General features: G+C 47.4%; 1 protein-coding gene across 1 annotated transcript in view; it reads left to right on the top strand.

The window, feature by feature from the left end:
- LOC144165032 (uncharacterized) overlaps positions 1-18,752 on the top strand; it is a 108,890-nt gene that overhangs the window by 11,866 nt on the left and 78,272 nt on the right. Inside the window, exon 2 of the mRNA XM_077695192.1 lies at positions 4,563-4,740. Within this exon, the coding sequence (XP_077551318.1) occupies positions 4,563-4,740 (178 nt within the window). The remainder of the gene's footprint in view (positions 1-4,562; positions 4,741-18,752) is intronic.

The raw sequence follows: 18,752 nt of genomic DNA, 5'->3' as shown, positions 1-18,752 counted from the left end.
CGCCAGTGCCGCAAGCCCCGCGCCTTGCGCGAGAGAGATAAGGCCGACGTGGTTGAGCAAATTGAGAGGGGAAATGGTGAGTGTGAAACTGCCAAGGCCGAGCGAAACGAACGATATTACAAGGTGGAGATGAACAAGAAACGGCATAGCCGCACATGGCGGAGACACACTTTGAGCGGTACCGTGCCGTCGCTATTGTGTAAATGGTTCTCTATAAATAGCTGTTTTTGTTTCTCACAAGATCCCAGCAACGTGAAATAGATAAGATGGCTCAAATTTCGCTAGTAAACCGTGTTCCGGCGAAAATTATAGTGCGGCATTGCTACAGTGACTTGCTGCGGCGGCCAGCGAGTGATCCAAAATGGCGGTGCCAAACGTGTCTCCACACTTGCGACGGACGCGCGTAAGTTGAGGCATTCTATCAAAATAAAAGAGCGTAGTGAAAATGCGGCTACAGTGAACTAGTTTACTTTAACGCGGCTTTGAAAAGCTGATAAGCAGAGAGCAGAGAAATAGGAAGAGAGAGCGTCGTGAAAGGAAGAAACTTTTATCGAGTGTGCGGGGAAAGCGGCTGTTCGGTCATCGCCGTGGGGTTGCGTAGAATGTGTTTTCGCGTTCGTCGGCGGCTCGACGGGAGCTGCAAATTCACGGTCCGCCTGCCACCTGAACTTCGACTTCTCGCGCTTGGCGCGTTGGCGTACTGCTGCCGCGTGGGGCCGTCACAGGTTAACTCCCGCTTACGGGTATCCGCCTGCTTGCTTGCGGGTGTTCAGTAAATGGTCTGAGCTGCGGACCTTTGCACATAAAGCAGCGTCGAACGGGGGTTTAGGATAAAGAAGGCCGGGACAATGCGGCGAAGCGGTGTAAAGTGTGGAAAAAGCGCTGGTTTATCAGCGCCGGGGTCCGTTGTATGAAGCGGACCGCGTGCACCCCAGCGTCGTATCATCAGGGTTTTTAATGCATTGTTTCTATAGGGGGTTTGCCGGGACCGCGGTGATCTGTCGTAAGAAGCGGGTCTTCGTAAGACCGGGGGACGAATCAGCGGGGTTCCACTGTATCTAATGTTTTTGTACAAAAGGCAAAAGATCACAGATGACGAGGTCGCGGGTTCGATTCCCGGCCGCGGCGGCCGCTTTTCTGATGGAGGCGGAAAGCAAAAACGCCCGTGTGTGCAAGATTTCGGCGCACGTTAAAGATCCCCAGGTGGTCAAAATTAATCCGGAGCCCTCCACTACGGCGCGCCTCATCGCCTGCGTTGCGTCGGCGCGTTAAACCCTACAATCAATCAAAAGATCACAGATGAAATGAAATTGCGCAGATTAGAGCAGAAAAATGCCAGTTTAAAAGTTGGTTTGATGCCGTAAACAATTGTCACCCTATCGAAATTGTATACTGCTGTGTGCCACCTGTCCAGCTAAAGTTGCTAGCCATATAGGTATTAAGAGTTTCCATAGTTTTCATAGAGTTTTCACGCAGAACACAGGCTGTTCTGCATGAATATCACATGTACCTGCTGCAGTTCACTTAAATTTTACGCCACATGCGTCAGCACTGAATAACGGTGAACGCGTGCACTGGTCATCACTATTCCTTTTTTTGTGCCACGCTAGCTGGAAACTTCATTTCGCTTCACGGATTGGAAGCGTGTGCACTTGACTTTCTTAGACTACAGCTGCTATGTTTCTAGACGCATGAATTCTAATTATTGAAGTGTTCCTCAGGTTGTGAAATGTAGCCTGGTGTTCAAATATTCCTTCAAATACTTCGCATGCATTCTTTGCAAATGCAATCTAGATTCCTCTGAGCAATGCTAAAGGGCCAAGGGTCTTCCACACAAAGTTCCCTGGCTCCAACGTGAAAACAGCAATTTCCCGTCTCCTTTCTGCTTCCAACCGTACCTTCTACGGGTAAATGCAGTCCTGCGAGCATGGCATACTCGCCTTTTGCATACTCGTCTCGTTCCCCGCAAAAGCATTTATTTGGTGGCGCGCTGAAAATGAACTGCACGGTTCAATTCACTGGAATGCATAGTTAAGTTCCTGGTCTTTCCCGTGTATGCAACATAAACGTGCTAGTTGGCACAATGAGCGCAGAAGCACCTTTCTTACTGTCGATTACATTTGACTCATCCTGGTTGCAAAGAGTACGTTAAACTTGGCAAGTCCAGCGCTCTAGTGAAGACAGTTTTGTTTGTACACGCGAAATTTTTCCCGAATTGACTTTGTCTTGTAGTGTTTTTTCACAGGAGTTTTCTCGCCATCACGCACAACCCAGATAATGTTTTGTCTGACTTAGCGTTGAGAACTCGAGCGTATCATTTGTGAAGTATTCCCACGCCGCCCAATTTGCAGTCCCCAATCACTCTGAGTGCCTCGCGAATGCGCGTACGTGCGAGTAAGCAAAAGAGGGGTCACCACGGGGAGGCAAGCGCACAGTATTCCTGTAAAACTATAAATGAAAAATGTGCGCAACTTCTCGTATTGTGATATATTTCATTTTTTAGGGCGAATACAGCGCAATCATGATTGCGGTGTGCACGGATCCCGTGTGTTGGCGATATGAATTTGGTCGGCATGGCAGAATAGCAAATCAAAAGGAAGAGTGTGACGGCTTTTAGAAATCCAGAGTAAGCTCTAAAAACTCAACCCGAAGAACCACGTTCCTTTTTGTGGATAACTGCGCGCATTTCCAGAGTACGTTCGAGCGGTGCCTTTGTAGGAAAGGGGTGCTGTAATTTCGGTATTTTCAATATGGTTCACAGTGTTTCTTTTTCTAATCAAAGTAAGTTTAGCGGTGAACGTGTTCGGAGAGTTTCACCACAATTTAAAGAGCGCTTTCTGTTAATCCGGGGCTGAACATAAGAGTTTTTTCGTTCTTTCCCAAGTCTATGCACTTTAAATTGGACTCAGATTGGTTGTTGGGATGCCAACGTTGACATTAAAAATGCCACTTTTTTTCTGTTACATTCCCTCTTATTCTATCCGAGGAGGCATCATTTCTTTTTTTTACAAAACTTTTAAAATTTATACAAATCTGAGAAAAGTCGCTATGACTACAGTATATACCTGTGGAGAGCCGGCCGGATTACTCTCTCGCGCGGTATGCGCTCCAGGAAAGAATAATGCAACTTGTTTTTGATGATAATGCAAGTACACGTCAAGTACTACATCTGAGGAGAATTTCAGAAAAAGTCACGTGGTATCTTTTATATCAGTGCGTCTCAACTTTTGCATTTTTTCGTTTTTTTTTTCAATTTTGCGTGCCCGTCGCACCTTATCCGTATTTTATACAACTATAATATTCATCTTGTTTGTTTAAAAATGTAAGGAGCACGCGTAAGTAAAATGCTAAGGTTGTAACTTACTTTTTTTTAATATTCAGGCTAAAAGTTTGAAAAAAAAAATAATGGTCTCTGAACCCAATTCGGCATTTTATTGCGGGGAGTTTATATTCTCTTCAGCAACAAAATTTTTTAGAGAAATCTACACCAAGCGTAAATTGAGCATTAAATTTACCAATTTCCCGTCATAAGTATTTTCGTAGGTAGACGTCGCTAAAGCTGGTCGAGGCGCACGGGCAAGTAGCGGTGGGGTTCACCTAGTCGCTTTCCGAAATTTTTGACAGTTAGATAATTAATTGCAATAATTAATTAGAACTCATTAACGAAAAATTACTGGCCGCTACTCCAGTGTACTGGAAACATTATGCACTCGATCGGGTTACGCCATTGCTTTTTTTTTAAATCTTGGTGCATGATAGCTGGGTCACCCTGTATACATATATCCGCCTCAAGTAGCGGCACCGGCCTTTATAGCATACCGTATTTAGTACTCGCGTAATGATAGCACTTTTTCAAAAAAAAAAAATGATGCAAATTTAGGGCTGCGTTCATTACGCGGGGTAAATTTTTCGCGAAAAACTTTTGAGCACAGAAAACGCAAGCAAGGTGCGGGTCAGAATTTTTACGAAGGTCCCATGAGCATAATAAAAATAATAAAAACACAATAAAAACTCCGCACACCACCGCCAGCCGCTTTGCAAAGTGACGCAACATGCAGTGTTTTCATGAGTTAGGGAATGCGCCGGAACGAGTTTGCTGCGAGGTGGCAACAGGGCAACCAATAAGTGGCTGCCGCTGTCACAGTGCGGGAAATCATAACAGACATGGGGGCCGACGCAGCAAGCTGAGCGCATTTTTTTCTTTGTCTTGTGAGTGCATTATGAGCATTTAGTGAGAGTTTCGTCCTCATGAATATTGAAGGCATGCTTACCGATATCGCTAATATCAGCAAGTCTAAGGCAATAACGTCGCCATGTCTGCTTTGAAAGAAACAGGGGTAAGCACGATCATCATCAGCTAGACTTGGCACACATGACGTACTGCTGCGGCAAGTTCAGGGTGCGTTCATTGCGCGGGAAATTTTAAAAAAATCGAATTTTTACGACAAACTTCAAGGGTGTGATCAATACGTGAGTGCGATCATTATGCGAGTAAATACGGTATGTAGGCGGAGGCTTGAGGGTCATATTCCGTGGTGTTCTCTGGTGTTTTCGTCCCGCAGCCTCGGCGCTGGCGACCACTCGCTGGCAGACCCTGCGGAACCCAAGGCATGGGGCCGAGGAAAGGGGCGGTGTCGTGCACCAGTGCGTCTCCCCGTCACCGCCGAGCTCTCTGAGTGGGATCGGCAAAAGAACCGCGGCGTCATTGGCACACTCCAACACCATAGCACCGGGGAGGAGGTGAGTTTGTGCAGCTGAACCCCAAGAGCCGTCACAACTACGGTGCGGGTGCTGTCACCGTCGCCGAGGGGGTTCATTTAACCTGAAAAACAGGCGCGGAAATAACGTTGACCACGGAAAGAAATACACAGGACGACGCGCTACTAGCAACATTTATTAAGAAACAGGAATATATAGTGCAACCAACTCCCATAACCCAACTGATTAACACTCATACATAGATTATCAGTAAACGATATACCTCTAGACATAAAAAATCGACCTCGTATCTGCACCTTTCGTTGCAAATGTCGACAAGCGACGATATTCTTTGACGACATTGGCCAAGTAAATGCCTCCCTTCGCTTTCCCGCTCACCTCTCCTGCTGTTCCTGTTCCGTCGCGCTCCTTTCAAGGTAAACACGCTAAAGGTTTCCTCAAGTCGATTTTAATTTACCGCGTTCCACTCCTCCAAGCTGGGTGCCTCGATGCCAGCGCTGCCGTACGGCGGAGACGCGCGTGAGTGGAGGCGCCCTACTTCAACGCTTATAGAACCACGTTGCCGTACTCCACGTGCGTTCCAAACAGACCGTGGAACCTATCTAGTGGAACCTTTTGTAACTGTTGCCGCTTAATTTCTTAAAATGCCGCCAGAAGCTATAGTGGCGCGGGCGACAGCAGGTGACGGCGGAGTGGTTTTTTTTCTGCAGTGGATGTAGTGTATTTAATTTCGCAGAAACAAACATCTATGGTTTTTTTTATAAAACAACACTGCAAATGTCACTTACGTGTTAATTTGTTGTCTTATATTTGCGTAATGCCTTGTTCTTGTTCAACAATGTTGACAAGTATGAACATTACACCGGACTTAGACGTTTAGATTTGACTGCGAGTATATAAGACTATTGCGCAGACCTTGTATCACTCTGGCCGGGTGGCTGAATCGAGTCACAGACAGACCGACAGACAGACAGACAGACAGACAGAACTGGTATGCAACCTGACGTAGTGAAGGAAAAACGGGATATCTACCGGGGGAAAACTAGAAGTGCAGAAAATGGTGCGAGCAAAGATCAAGCCTGAAAGCGAACAATGGATGGCAGAAATACGGAAGAAAGACAAAAGCGCATCCAAGAAGTTTTGGAACCATGTGAAATTACTAAGATCAAAAACGGTATCCATCAAAAAGTCTTGATTTATGAGGAGGGGAAACATTTAAAAGGAGAGCACGCGTTAGCGCATATCCATCGAGTGATTAGTGAGAAGTTTAGGGCAATAGCGGTAGGGAAACCTGCACCGATAACATCAGCGCCACAGAAGACTGCGGAAAGGGAAATAAGTTTGAGCAAGCTTGTTTGAAAAAAAGCAGAGCAAAAGGTTTTCCCCCAGACAGCAGTGGGCCCAAACGGAATACCAGTGCAACTGATAAACCTTCTTGGACCTAAAAGTAAGGAATCGTTTATGAGGGCAATAGATAAGGTGATACAAACGAAATAAATACCAGAGGATTGGCTAGAACGTAGGATGAATTTAATATGTAAAGGCAGTGGCAACAAAGCCAGTATTAATTCACACAGACCACTCGCAGTAACGTCAGTGGTGTGTAGATTCGGAATGCAGGCAATAAAATCTGAAATTCAAGCATGGATGTAAGAAAATGAAATATTCAGGTAACTGCAGAATTTATTTAGACAAGACAGACGATTGGATGATAATTTGTTCGTGATAACGCAATGCATTGAAATTGCGAAAGCGCAGAATAGACCATTATGGATTACGTTCTTGGACATTAAGGGGGCATATGACAACGTAAACAGAGAATTGCTGTGGAGAATGCTGAAACTCCAGGGATTAGATGACGAGGTAATACAGGTCCTTATAGCAATCTATAAAGACAATAGAGTGCACCTTACTTGGGAAGGACAGAAATTCGCCCAGCAGGTCAACACCCATCGGGTACTGAAACAGGGGTGCCCTTTGAGCCCAATACTGTTCATGCTTTACATGGAAGGGTTAGAAAAGCAACTGGAAGAAAGTACACTAGGGTTCAGCCTAACCCGTATGCTGCAAAGCGAAGTGGTACAACAGCGTATTCCGGGGATGTTATACACAGACGGCATTGTTGTTTTAGCTGATAACCAGACCGATATGCAACGGCTAATAAATAGCGGCCAAGAAGCCACCGACCTGGGGTAAATTTTAGTGCAGAAAAAAACTTTCAATGACGCTACCACTGACGCAGTGTCTATCCAGCAATGCGAATTGGCCAGAGTGAAGGAATATAAATATTTGGGAGTGTAGATAAACGAAGGGGATAACTACTTCAAACTCACGAGGAGCAACTTAAGGGTAAGGGAAAGCGAAACGCAGCTTTAATGAAGCATAGAGCTCTGTGGGGGTATAACAACAACAACAACAACAATAATACTAATCAATCAATCATGTTTATTTACGTGCCCAGGAACAGCCAGAGGCCTGAGTGCTGGCGCACGGATAGTTATATGAAAACAAAATACAAGAAACATATTGCAAGAAACAAACAAGCGACAAGACACACACATATTGAAGTAGCGAAAATTACAAAAATAAAGCACAGGCGGAGCCTGGGTACAGGTAAAAAAGAAAAAAGAAGATGCCTTTGTGGCTCAGCTTATTGTAATGAATACACAACAAGCAGAGAACAAAGTTTGACAGTAAGGCAACAAAAACAATGACAAGAGTATAGAGACAAATGATAAGACAAGCATAAGTAAACAGTTTCAAAAACAGGCAACTATATTGGTTAAACAGAACCGCAGAGAAACCAAATTTCAGCAATAAAAAAAAAAGAAAAACGAACGACAGAGATATCATAGATGTTTAACATACTGTGTTCAACAGCGCAGTACGGTAAATTGTAAAAGAGCTTTGAAAGATGTCAAGGCGTTCAGAGAAGCGGTTGTAGCAATTCTGTATTCTGCGCACTGGAGAATGATTGGTGTTGCGCGCAGCGGTCAAGAAAGGGCGATGCGACCTGGTGGGCCTCTGTGGAACACTAAACTCTAAACAGTTAAGCAGGTCCGCGCAAGAAAGGTCACCATGAACAACTTTGTGAAGAAATGTAAGGTCTGCACGCATACGTCTGCAGGTCAACGAAGGAATGGAAGGAACTATGGGTAAGTCAGAATCAGGACCCGGACTGTGATTGTGATGACGGTGCTTAAATATGGATAAAAACTTCTTCTGCACACGTTCTATTAATTCACTACTAGATTTGGAGATGCCGTTCCAGGCAACAGAAACATATTCTAACTGGGGGATACATATTGCATTGTATAGCATTAGAAATGGATCTGGAGAAGAGAATTCCTTTGTAATCCGACACACATTTCCAAGACTTCGGAGCGCTCGCCGGGTGATGAGCCTAATATGAGAAGCAAAAGAGGGTACTGTCGAAAAGAACTCCGAGGTCCCTAATCTCCTCAACCCTTTGCAAAGGAGCTCCCTCTATACTGTAGGAAAACAGTAGACGATGGGTTTTCCGGCTGTACGTGACAACCTTTGTTTTAGCTGGATTTAAAATTAGACAGTTTTTGCTGCACCAGACCGATAATTCCGACACATCCCTCTGCAAGGCACAGCAGTCCTGAAAACTGCTAATGTGCCTAAATAGTTTTACATCATCAGCATAGAGAAGAAATGAAGATTTTGTTAACACTGTTGACACATCATTGATAAAGATAGAAAACAATAGTGGACCCAGCACAGAACCCTGAGGTACACCACTCGTTGCAGTGTAAACACTAGACCTTTTGAAGTTTACATCTACGTAAAAGGACCGGTCAAGGAGATAGTTGGACAACAAGGCAACAAGGCTTGCATCAACACCGGACATAGTAAGCTTGTTAATTAATAATTTATGGTTCACTACATCAAACGCCTTACTGAGGTCAAAATAGATAACATCCAACTGGCCGTTTTCACAAACTGCAGCCGAAGCCTGAGTCATGAAGCTTGCAAGATTTGTAACCGTCGATCGACCCGAGAAAAAGCCGTGCTGATTTGGTATCAGAACGTTCTTGACGCAGGCAGCAAGAACGTTGTGCAGAGCTGACTCGAAGAGTTTTGAGGCGACACAAAGGAGTGAGATTGGACGATAGTTGGTAACGGCTGACTTATCACCAGACTTAAATATTAGAAAAATTCGAGCAATCTTCCATGCACGAGGAAATTTGCCGAAAAGTAAACAGTTATTATAAATGGAGGTTAAGACAGGCACAAAAATGTTGCCGTAAACCTTCATGAGGGCTGCTGGAATTCCGTCTGCACCACAGGAAAATGACGGTTTCATCCGTTTAAGGCTATCATTGACAAGTTTTTCATCGAACATAAGTGTACTAAAATTAGATATATTATTAAACGATAGGCGTTCGTCGTGACCATCTGGCAGTTGAAAGACAGAATGAAAGTACTGAGCAAAGCTAGTGGCGACATCCTCAACCTGTTCCCCATCGGAATTAAGCAGGCTAATGTGTTCTTTAGACTCCTTAGAACGGCCGCGTACATACCTCCAGAAGTCAGCCGGTTTCTGAGACGCAGAAGCCTCTAACGACTCAATATAGAGCTGGTGGTCACGCCGGTAGAGGCTTTTACAAAGTGAGCGATACCGACTAAACTCCGCTTTCCACTTGTCGAGCCCAGAACGCTTGGCCTTTTTGTGGGCGCTGTCCTTAAGTTTAAGCGAACTTCGAAGTTCTTTAGAGAACCAATGGGGAAATTTGGAATGAACAGGCATATAACAAGGGATGTACTTTTCCATGCCACTCCTGACAATTTCGGTAAAACGTCGAACCTGTTCGTCAACATCATTGACATCAGAAACACTAGACCATTCAGCAGATGAATAAAAGTGATAGAGCCCAACATAATCTCCACGCTTGAAAGCATATCGCGGGATTGCACAATCGTCAACACCACCATAGCAATGCTGGGCAGCGACAGAGACAGAGACAATAAGAGGGGGGTGAAACTTGTCGGGGTGTACAAGAGATATTTCGGAGGCACACACTTCTACGTTTTTCAAGTTCGAGAAGCACACATCTAGGACATTACCACAGAAGTTTTCTATGTGGCAGAACTGCTGCAAGGAGGTGAATGATTGAAAATCTAATAACATGGTGCATTTCTGCGCTGCATAATGGTTTTTATGCTGAAATGAAAGACTGTTCCAGTGAATACCTGGGGTGTTGAAGTCCCCAAGTATAATTAGCTTATAGTTGGAGTGTGAATTGGAAACATTTTCAATAGATGTGAGCTTTAGATTATATTCAGCAGTTAAAATATCCGGGGTTATATAGAATGCACCGATGAGCAGCTTCTCGCCCCTCTTGAGGCCTACCTCAAGCCAGACTGATTCCTCAGTCTCGAGGTCTGCACGCCGCACGCATTGCACTGAGCGATCGATGGCAATGAGAACACCACCACCCTTTTGCTTGGGCCCAGTTAACTTTCTGTCACTTCTAAAAATTTCATAGGTCGGAGGAAAATAGTCGGAAGATGAGATATCATCGCAAAGCCAAGTTTCAGTAATAACAATAGTAGAAAATTTGGAGCACACAACATTTCTAAGAAATTCGGAGGACTTAGTACGTAGACCCCGAGCATTTTGATAATAGATGTCGAGAGTGTCGTTCTTACTGGTCATTCTCAGAAGTTTCACAGCTGTGCACCATGCCAGGGTGGAGCTTGCCTTGGAACGGCTTGAAGAGGCAGCCCTTTGGCCACATAGACGGGTCGCACAGGCGCCTGAAACACTCTGCGTCAACAGTTACACAAAAAGAAGAATAGGAGTCATGCTTGGTTTTAAGGCGTTTGCATGACAATGGCGTGACTTGCACATTCGACAAGTGGGCCAACAGTTGCCCAGATGTAGTGTTAGCCGACAACTTCGAAACAAAGATGGCCCTGGAGCTCGGCGGTCGGCGCACCACAACCAACTCAGAAGCTTCCGATGCACCAACGCGAGGAGGGCTTCTTTTCTTCACTAAGTTCACCGGCGGGCCATTACTCGCAGTGTCGGACCGTTGAGGCGGAGGCAAAGGGCATGTTTCTTATTGCCAGGAACTGTGATCTGGTTTGAAATTGGCGCCCGCGTGCGGGGCCCAGCACGTAGAAAAATAGCGGGAATCTCGGCGTGGTGGCACGCGGAGGAGACAGACGAAGACGAGAAAGAAGAAGGAAGATTCTCGGTCGCCATGTTAAAGCTTGTTTTGCCCTGTACTTACTGTAAATACAGTTTGCTTTCTTTGCTTTCCGTTCGCCTTTGAGATTCTTCAACAACTGGTGCCGAAAGACCGGGAGCTGTGGAACGCCGTACAGTGAAAGAGACAGCGGAAAAGCTTCGGGTGTCCACCAGGAGTGGAGCGGTGCGACCGGTGTTCGGAAGCAAGGATGAACCGACTGAAGGAGAAGCGTACTGCTCGGCGGCAACAGAATACTCGCCTCATCAATGAAGCAAAAGCTGTCTTGGATACGGCGGACATCGGCGAGCTGGCGTCGTTGCGTGAAAGACTGCAGGCCAACAACGACGAATTGGAAAGGCTGAATGTTTTGTTCGAAGAGCACCTCAAGGACGAAGAGGTCGCAGCGGAAATGGAGGCTGTACTGAAGTACGAAGACGCGGCTAAAGGTATGCTCGCTCAATTAAAGTCAAGAGAAGCAATGCTTCAATCAAGCCACGTGTCACCTATCCCAAGGAACCCGTCACATACGCGGGTGGATCAACGCGAGGAACTAGCGCGAGGCAGTTCCGTCAAGCTTCCGACACTCAAACTGCAGTCCTTCGACGGGGAGATATGCCAGTGGCCTAGTTTCTGGGAGCATTACCAGGCGTCTGTTCATACCAACGACTGTCTAACTAAGGGGGAAAAGTTCCAGTACCTACGTACGCTTCTCAACGGCAAGGCAGCTGCGTCTATCGCGGGCCTTCAAGCGACGAGTGAATGCTACGACGATGCCGTCGACATTCTTAAAAGGCGCTTTGGTGACACTCGACGCATCGTTCAAGAGCATCTGGCTCGCTTGAGGTCTCTGCCCTCGGTGCAAGCATCGGACGACGTGAAGGGTTTGCGCAAGCTTATGGACTACGTGCACTGCCACATGAGGGGACTTAAAGCCCTGAACATCAGTTCGGCTACCTATGCGACCATGCTGACGGACATCATACTGCAAGCTTTACCAAGCGACGTCGTCGTTGGCTATCATCGACTGGTGGCGACTTCTAAGACCTCATCCACGTCGCGCACCGAACAGCAAGACGAAGGCGGGCGGTCGCTATCCCCGACAACTTGCGAAACAGGCATGGCAGAGCGTGAGCTGCAAGGTCTTCTTGAATATCTGCTGGTAGAGGTAGAGAGTCGAGAGCGAAGTGGGTTGGCTGATCGCCAAGATAAAAGAAGTCCTCGAAGTGGATTTGACCGCAAACAATTGGCGCACCTACCAACTGCAGCCGTACTGCATACTGTCGCTCCACAGGAAAACAAGAGCTGCTTCTTTTGCTGCTCTCCGAAGCATTCTACCGAGAACTGTGATGTAACTATCACGAAAGAAGAAAAGTTGAAGAAGCTCGCCAAAGACAACCGATGCTTTCGGTGCACTACGCGTGGGCATCGTTCAAAGGATTGTCGCCGGAAATTAAAGTGCAGCAAGTGTCAAGGGAGGCATGTTTCATCTATGTGCGATCCAACGTGGCAACCCACGAAAGCTGAAGTCACAAAGAGTGTGAACGCTAACAGCCTTCACACAAGCACGTGTTCATACTTGACTAACGAGGTTCTTCTGCAGACGTTCCGGACTTGGGTTGTCGGAAGTCAGCATTGCGCGTACATTCGTGCAATAGCAGACGGTGGAAGCCAGACAACGTTTATTCGGGAGGACATTTCCAAGACCCTATGCCTGAAAGAGCTTGGAAGTACGAGTCTCCAGTTGAATACGTTCGGACAGGCGGCTGCGACTTCACAGCGTCGGCGCCTCGTGGAAGTACGTCTTCGCAGTCAGTACGACGGTACGGAGCATCTTATACAAGCCGTTGAAGTCCCATTCATTTGCCAAGATGTTGTCCAAGTGCCGGCTGAACATGACTTCGTGAAGACACTGGAAGACAGTGGTCACAACATCGCCGACAAACTTTATATACCGGGCATGGCAGCCGTACCTGGTATTGGGCTGCTTGTGGGCTGTGATCACCTCTGGCAGCTGATGACTGGAGAGATAAAGCGCTACTCTGGTAACGCAGGCATGGTGGCTCTTGACTCCGTCTTCGGATGGATGTTTCAAGGACCTCTCTCATTGAGTGCATCAGTTAACTTGACGATGAACACCTGCGTTCTACGAGTGAGTGCGTCAGCGGAACCAGCAGACAGCATCATGCAGAAGTTCTGGGAGCTTGAGAGCATAGGTATTGTGGACCAGGACAATACTATGAATGAGGCCTCGGACGTTCTCTGTGAGTTCAAGCGTAACGTCAAGTTTAAGGAGGGCCGCTACGAGGTTGCACTCCCATGGAAAGATAATGGTGGTCGCTTGGACGACAATAAGACGCAGGCTATGAAGAGACTTCTGGCTCTCGGGACTAAATTGCGGCGCCATACCGAATTCGGGCAGCAATACGACTCCACCATTCGGTCCTACATGACTTTGGGACACGCAGAGCGGGTAAAGGAAATCGGACCGTCATCCTTTCCGGTGTATTACATGCCGCATCATGCAGTGATTCGCAGCGAGTCCACGACTACCAAGGTCCGAGTCGTTTTCGACGCATCGTCACATGGGCCGGAGTACACGTCCCTCAATGAACACTTGGAAAAAGGCCCAAGGCTTCTGGCAGACTTGACCACACTGTTGATAAAATTTCGGTTGCATCCCATCGCTCTGGCCGCAGATATTGAAAAGGCGTTCCTGCAAATCTGCATTCGAGAGCAAGACAGAGATGCACTGCGGTTTCTGTGGTTCAAGCAAGTTCCCTCAGACGAGAATCCTAAACCTGAAGTGGAAGAATGGAGGATGACCAGAGTACCGTTTGGTACCACAGCAAGCCCATTTTTGCTGAACGCCACCTTACAACATCACCTGAGGCTTGTCAGCGGTTCCTTTCGGGACACGGCTGCCCTACTCGCAAAGTCGTTTTACGTCGACGACTTGCTCGTGGGAGCCGACACCGACCAAGAGGCGCAACGTGTTTTCACGGAAGCTAACGCTATACTAGAGTCAGCAGGTATGCGTTCACCTCAAGGACGAAGAGGTCGCAGCGGAAATGGAGGCTGTACTGAAGTACGAAGAATGGAGGATGACCAGAGTACCGTTTGGTACCACAGCAAGCCCATTTTTGCTGAACGCCACCTTACAACATCACCTGAGGCTTGTCAGCGGTTCCTTTCGGGACACGGCTGCCCTACTCGCAAAGTCGTTTTACGTCGACGACTTGCTCGTGGGAGCCGACACCGACCAAGAGGCGCAACGTGTTTTCACGGAAGCTAACGCTATACTAGAGTCAGCAGGTATGCGTCTTAGGAAGTGGACCTCTAACTCGACACACCTACAGCAGCTGTTCGAGCAGGAAGAAGGCATTACTTCTACCAACGGAACACTCAAGATTCTTGGCATGGTATGGGAGCCCCGAAGAGATCTCATGACCATAGCTTCAAAGTCTGTACTTGGTTTTTTTGACAAAGATCGAAACTCCAAAAGATCAGTGCTCCATACAGTGGCACGAATTTTCGATCCTCTCGGAATGATCGCACCATTCACAGTTCAAGCCAAGATATTATTTCAAGAGATATGGAAACGGGATGTCTCTTGGGATGAGGATCTTCCACTTGACATCGGAGCGCAATGGCGACGTTGGCGGTCGGACCTCCAGGAACTTGGCAGCGTCAAAATACCTCGCTGGGTACATTTATCCCCAGAGACGACGGTAGCTCAACTGCACATATTTTGTGACGCGAGCCCAAAGGCATACGGAGCATGCGCCTATTTAAGGCTTCAAGACAACAGCAATTGCGTGAAAACAGAACTGGTGATGGCCAAGTCAAGAGTCGCTCCTATAAAGACGTTGACTTTGCCGCGACTCGAGCTTCTCGGCGCCGTCCTCGGGGCCCGGATGTCAAATTTCTTGGAAGCATCTCTTGCCAAAATACCGTGCAACGTCGAAACTATATTTTGGACAGACTCCCGCATCACTCTGCATTGGATTACGGGTAATCCATCACAATGGAAAGAATTTGTCAAAAATCGAGTCACCGAAATTGAAAGACTGACGGCTAGGACACAGTGGCGGCATTGTCACGGAAATTGCAATCCTGCCGATCATCTCACTCGCGGGGTGTCATTGCACATTCTGAAAACCGATGAACGATGGTGGCATGGACCCACGTGGTTACTGAAAGACCCTACAGATTGGCCTAAGGAAGAATTAGAGATTGGGTTGAAAGGCGTCGACGAAGAAAGGGAGAGATGTGTGCAAATCTGCTTTGTGAGGACTGTGAATCCCATCTTGGACTTGGCGCGGTATTCCAACCTGTTGCGAATTCTCCGAATCACCGCTTGGATTCTGCGATTTCTCAGAAATTGTAGAAATGTTGACAACCGGATATCTACATCCATCTCAGCGGAAGAGATTAAGGACGCGGAATTGTACTGGATCCGTGTTGTTCAACAAGACAGTTACGGTGAGGAGCTCGAGCGGCTCTTGAATCAAGCTCCTCTCGACTGCCGATCAAGCATTCGGATGCTCAGTCCGTTCCTTGACTCAACGGGATTGATGCGTGTACGAAGCAGGCTAGAGTTCTCTCAAGAAGAACAGGAAGTCAAGCACCCTATCTTACTGCCACCTTCTCACGCGTTCACCGAACTTGTCATTCGCGATTGCCACCAACGAACCCTTCATGGCGGGACTCAAGACACATTGACCGAGCTAAGACAGAGATTATGGGTCCAGCGCGGAAGACAAATAATAAAAAAGGTAATCGGCAGATGCAATGCTTGCATAAGGACACGACTAAGGCCAGCCAGTGCACCTGTAGCCCCTTTACCTGGTGATAGAGTGCGCCGCTCGGATCCCTTCGAGGTAGTAGGGATAGACTTCGCTGGACCTCTTTATGCTCGCACTGAAGGCTCATCTGCGAAAGTTTACACTGCCTTGTTTTCATGTGCAGTTACGAGAGCCCTGCATTTGGAGTTGGTTTCGAGACTGTCGAGTGAAGCGTTTCTTCTAGCCCTACGAAGATTCACGTCTCGCCGTGGACTCCCGGCTGTCATCTACACGGACAATGCACGAACTTTCAAAAAGGCATCCAAAGATATCGCATCGTTGGAAAAGGCGTTCCTAGACGTAAAGTTTCAAGATTACTGTGCTCAAACACGCGTGCAATGGAAGTTTATTGTAGAAAGAGCTGCGTGGTGGGGCGGATTTTGGGAGCGTATGGTGCGAACCGTAAAATCCTGTTTACGGCGAGTCCTGGGGAAAGCTGCACTGACGACTGAAGAACTGACGACTGTACTTCAAGAGGCAGAGGCGGTAATTAATTCCCGTCCACTCACGTACCTTTCTTCAGCACCAAATGACCCAGAGGTACTCACGCCCGCACACTTCCTAATAGGAAGGAGGCTTGTTGCGATACCTGCGGGTCAACCACCAACAGCGGAATCAACAAGAAGCGAAGTCACGCGAAGGTGGCTCCATCGTAAACGTCTTGCGGAACAGTTCTGGAGGAGATGGCGTAAGGAATATTTGTTACAGTTGCGCTCTTTCCACCATGCGAAAAATGTGCCCACCCACGAGCTCAAAGTTGGAGATTTGGTACTTGTGCACGAAGAAAAAGCTCCTCGACAAATGTGGAAGACTGGTCGGGTTATACAAGTTATCATGGGACGCGACCACAACGTCCGAGCCTGCATTGTGAGGATTCCTAGCGGAGCTACATTGCGACGACCGGTGCAGCTACTGTACCCAATAGAGCTTACTGCAGCGTAGACGGAGATTACAATCCTCAGTGCTGGGGCCGGGAGGATGTTTCTTATTGCCAGGAACTGTGATCTGGTTTGAAATTGGCGCCCGCGTGCGGGGCCCAGCACGTAGAAAAATAGCGGGAATCTCGGCGTGATGGCACGCGGAGGAGACAGACGAAGACGAGAAAGAAGAAGGAAGATTCTCGGTCGCCATGTTAAAGCTTGTTTTGCCCTGTACTTACTGTAAATACAGTTTGCTTTCTTTGCTTTCGGTTCGCCTTTGAGATTCTTCAACAGGGCAGTCCGATGGGGAACTCAAATCACTCAACACCGCACCTGGTTGACCCCTGGAGCGTTCTAAGAATGCCGAAGCGTTCGTCGAGGACAGGAGGGGGCCGCCTTCGCCCGCTGCACCGGCGGCAGCTGCGGCGAACGACGACCTCATGGGGAGACCGGAGTGCGGTGACGTCACCGGTAGCGTGGAACGGCTAGCAGGCTTCGGGGAAGCAGGCGGGGAAGGCGGCGGACGGGCGAGCTCCCCTCGCAGGCAGCGAACCTCCTCACGCAGGGACGCGACGATTGCAGCCTGATGGGCAAGCCCAGCCACATGGTCCCGTCGCAGAAGCCGGTTCTCCTCGCGCAGCTCGGTGACAACATCCCCAAGAAAGGAGAGGCTGTCGCAGGCCTCGGACAGGAGATTCTTCAAAGCCGCTACCTCTGCGCGTAGGTCCGCCGAAGGGTTGAAGCTTGCTCCGACAGGGGACGCCACTCGTTTGGCCGGGATGTTCGCTGGCTCACCGTCTTCGCTGGTTTGGTCACCGGGGTCGCTAGGCCTAGCGGGTGACGCCGCGGCCACACACAGATTGCAGACGAACGGCTGCTCACCGCAGATCAAACGCTGCAGTTCCTCGTCCGGAAGAACAATGCACTTTCCGTGCGCACGGCGTTTACACGCAGAACATCGAAAAAACGCCTGCCTGCCGAAGAAAGCGAGGCAGCAGAGGAGGCACTTGTCCTTACTGGGCGCCATCATGCGGCGAAAAAATAATATAATAATATTCTTTATTGTCCTTCTCTTTACAAAGTAAAATGGCAGGCCTGTCGAAGCCAATATAGGCTTGTGTGACTAGGCCTGGCAAGCCGGCGAAGCGAAAAAAGAAGGCAATTAGTGCATGGAAATACCAACATGCGAACAACAATATTTACGAAATCAATTGACTAAACAGAGCGTAAGCAGAACATAACAAAATCATCACAGAAAAGAGATCAGAATCCACATTAGTACACACTTCCGTAAATACAAGACGCATATATAATACTTGTATATGTCAAACAAAATGTCAGGCACATGAATTAACAAAAGGTCAACAGGGCTTTTTTAAGTTGTTGTTTTGATTGTGCAGCAAGGACTTCTTGGGGTAAATCATTAAATAATTTTGGGACATAAACACTTCTACGTGCCATACCATACGATGTACGGGAGCGGGGGACTGAAAAGCGGGGCTGATTTCTTACAGGCCGGGCAGACTTGACTTCATGCTTAAAATCAGGCAACCAAAAATGTTTAACAACCACTGTTTCAATAAATAAAGCATCAAATGACGGCAAATTAAAAGTTTTGAATATATCCTGTACATCTGTCAACGGCAATCCATAAGTGATAGACATCAATATATTTTTCAATAGGCTGTTCACGCGAGCTTTCCAACGGGATGAACAAAAATAAAAAATGTTTATCCCATACCTTAGTACACTATAGGCGAGGGCATGCGCAATACTTTTCTTGACGTGAAAGGGAACGAACGATTTAATGTTGTAAAGCACACAAGCCACACTTCGGAGCTTCCCACAGATATACGCTAAGTGTTCATGCCAAGAGAGTCCGGAATCAAAAGTAATGCCTAAATATTTAATAGAATCAACATAATTTACAACTGCACACTCGCAGGTGGTGCACTGGTGATCATGAATATAAACAGGAGCGTTAATCACAGTAGTTTTCAACGGATTACGGAAACAGATTAGTTTTGTTTTACGGGAATTGATTTTAA

The sequence above is a fragment of the Haemaphysalis longicornis genome, unplaced genomic scaffold, assembly GCF_048455015.1.
Source record: "Haemaphysalis longicornis isolate Haplotype H1 unplaced genomic scaffold, Haemaphysalis longicornis Haplotype H1 scaffold_14, whole genome shotgun sequence".
Lineage (NCBI taxonomy): Eukaryota > Metazoa > Arthropoda > Arachnida > Ixodida > Ixodidae > Haemaphysalis > Haemaphysalis longicornis.
This window is presented reverse-complemented; position numbering and strand designations above follow the sequence as displayed.